This window comes from Etheostoma cragini, chromosome 8 (assembly GCF_013103735.1).
Source record: "Etheostoma cragini isolate CJK2018 chromosome 8, CSU_Ecrag_1.0, whole genome shotgun sequence".
NCBI lineage: Eukaryota > Metazoa > Chordata > Actinopteri > Perciformes > Percidae > Etheostoma > Etheostoma cragini.
In genome coordinates, this window is record NC_048414.1 from 19,387,038 (window position 1) to 19,389,214 (window position 2,177).

The window sequence follows — 2,177 nt, forward strand, 5'->3', positions numbered from 1 at the left end:
ATACAGGTAAGAGGACACAAATGTTTGAATGATTTGTATTACAATTAAAGTTAAATAAACTGTTAGATCAACAAAGGAATTAATGGTCTTGTGGTTATTATAACTAAGGAATATATAACAAGATAAAATGGTAATCATGAACAATGTATAAGAATGATTAACAGATTGGGGAAGTAATGAAATCAATGTTGCATGCATGACTATCACCGTAGTTTTAGCTGTTAAATTCGTGCACTAAAAAACTACGTGACAACAGTAGGACTATGGAAATGAATGGAGTAACTGATAAATCTAAACAGAATAAAAGGTAACAAAACAAACACGTGTCACACACCGCCTCATAGGGAGAGTATTGAAAAGTCAGTGTGCAAACATTGGAGGTACAAGTAGCGCATCGCTACGGTGACGGCCGCAATGCGCCCTATCACAGTCCCTTTTTTAACAGACACCTGGAGCAAAGTTGGAAACCAAAATCAGCTTTAAATGCAGTCCTAATCTAGTCTTCACTAACACATTTAATAAAGTTGAATACCAAATGTAATCTTATTGGCTGGTAATACACAGACTTCTCACAGAATCACAATTGAATTCATATCTTGCTGCTCAGTCAGAATCTTATTAACCTGGAGTCCCAGTCTCTGTTGCAATAAATAGGCTATATGTTTAGGCCTGTTGGCAGACAGCCATTTAAAATGTAGCCCATGGCATATAAAGAATAAAGAATAAAGAGCCTTTTTTACATGTCCACTGAAGTTTCTCAGCGTGCACTCCAGTAACATGTGTATGGTCCAGGTAGCTTTGTCAATCATAAGGCTACTTTTACTTTTATACTTTAAGTAAATTTCCAAGCCTGTACTTTGTTACTTTTACTTGAGTAAAGAAGTTAAATCAGTACTTCTACTTTACCAGATTATTTTTTTAACACAAGTATCTGTACTTTCACTTGAGTACGGGAAGTGAGTACTTTTGCCATCTCTGTTAAATATTTATTGAACAACATAATTAACTAGACTTGTGACATACAGTACATTGTCTAGTACTTCCGTCCTTTTATGTCTGGAGTTAACAGAAGATTTTGTGTTTAAGGAAGTAGTCCAGCCTTAATCTGGTTAAGATCTGTTGGACATGCATTGATTCTCCTCACAGAGGACTGAAAAAGTGAGTCAAACCCAATGGATGGTTTGTCTGAGGTTGGTATATCTTGGCTTTATTCATGACATGCTCATTTTCCTGCTACATCTGTGCTTCATCAATAGCAAACAAGTGTGTACTTGCCATTGAGCCACCCTCCGCCCAGGGGAAAGCACACCACTTTGATGTTTAGCATACAAAACCTTGAAACTGAAAAAACTGAAAAGAAATTGTGTAAGTGAAAATATAGCTGCTTGGTGAAATTAACATTAAATAGAGCTTGCATGCAAGAATACTCAGATCCACACTGTGCTGAGATTAATGGCCTCTTTCATCAGACATGCGTGCTTGGCCACAGCTGGACAAATGACTGCCATGACATCATAGCGCAAGACACAGAGCAGATCATTGCCGCTATAACAATGACATTCAGTGTTTTCCTCTGTGGTCCCTCTCAGCAGGCCCCTAAATGTGGGTGCCGGGTCACAATGCTCCTCTGTGCCCCCTGACGTATGGCATCCTGGCACTGATGTGGCCCTGGAAAATTCTCAGAGTGAACACCCATGCCAAAAACCTTCAAACCTTCCAAATCCTGGGATGGCATCCTCTGGGTCTCACGTTTGAGTGTCTGGGACTCAGCTTTCAATAAAGAGAGACAGCTCGAAGGTGAGTGTGTTTTAGAGAGATAGGCAAGGCATGTGTGAAAAACAGACACCTTTGAAAAGTTAAGAGTTGTTGCAACTTGGCAAGAAATGCTCTATTTGGCTGCCAAACCAGTCACGCTTTCACAATGTTGTGTGTGTGCTGATGATGATTTAAGGGTTTTTCCACACACTTGTTTGGAAAAGAAATAGAAAATGTTCCCACAGAAATCTGACAACTGGTCTTATAAAAATCCTTTGAAATCACAAAGGCCTCATTATTTTTTAAATTTAAAACTGACCTTCGAAGTCATTTCATCTGTTGTTTGAGCAGAGACGAGCATTGATGTCAATGTAACACCACACCAGTCAGAACACCTTAATTCTTTCCCTGACTGGGGGGGG

The 2,177-nt window shown here is 39.2% G+C and overlaps 1 protein-coding gene across 1 annotated transcript in view; it reads left to right on the forward strand.

The window, feature by feature from the left end:
• pamr1 (peptidase domain containing associated with muscle regeneration 1) overlaps nucleotides 1–2,177 on the forward strand; it is a 71,441-nt gene that overhangs the window by 7,768 nt on the left and 61,496 nt on the right. Inside the window, exon 2 of the mRNA XM_034878707.1 lies at nucleotides 1,590–1,797. Coding sequence (XP_034734598.1) covers nucleotides 1,695–1,797 — 103 coding nt within the window. The 5' untranslated portion in view covers nucleotides 1,590–1,694. The remainder of the gene's footprint in view (nucleotides 1–1,589; nucleotides 1,798–2,177) is intronic.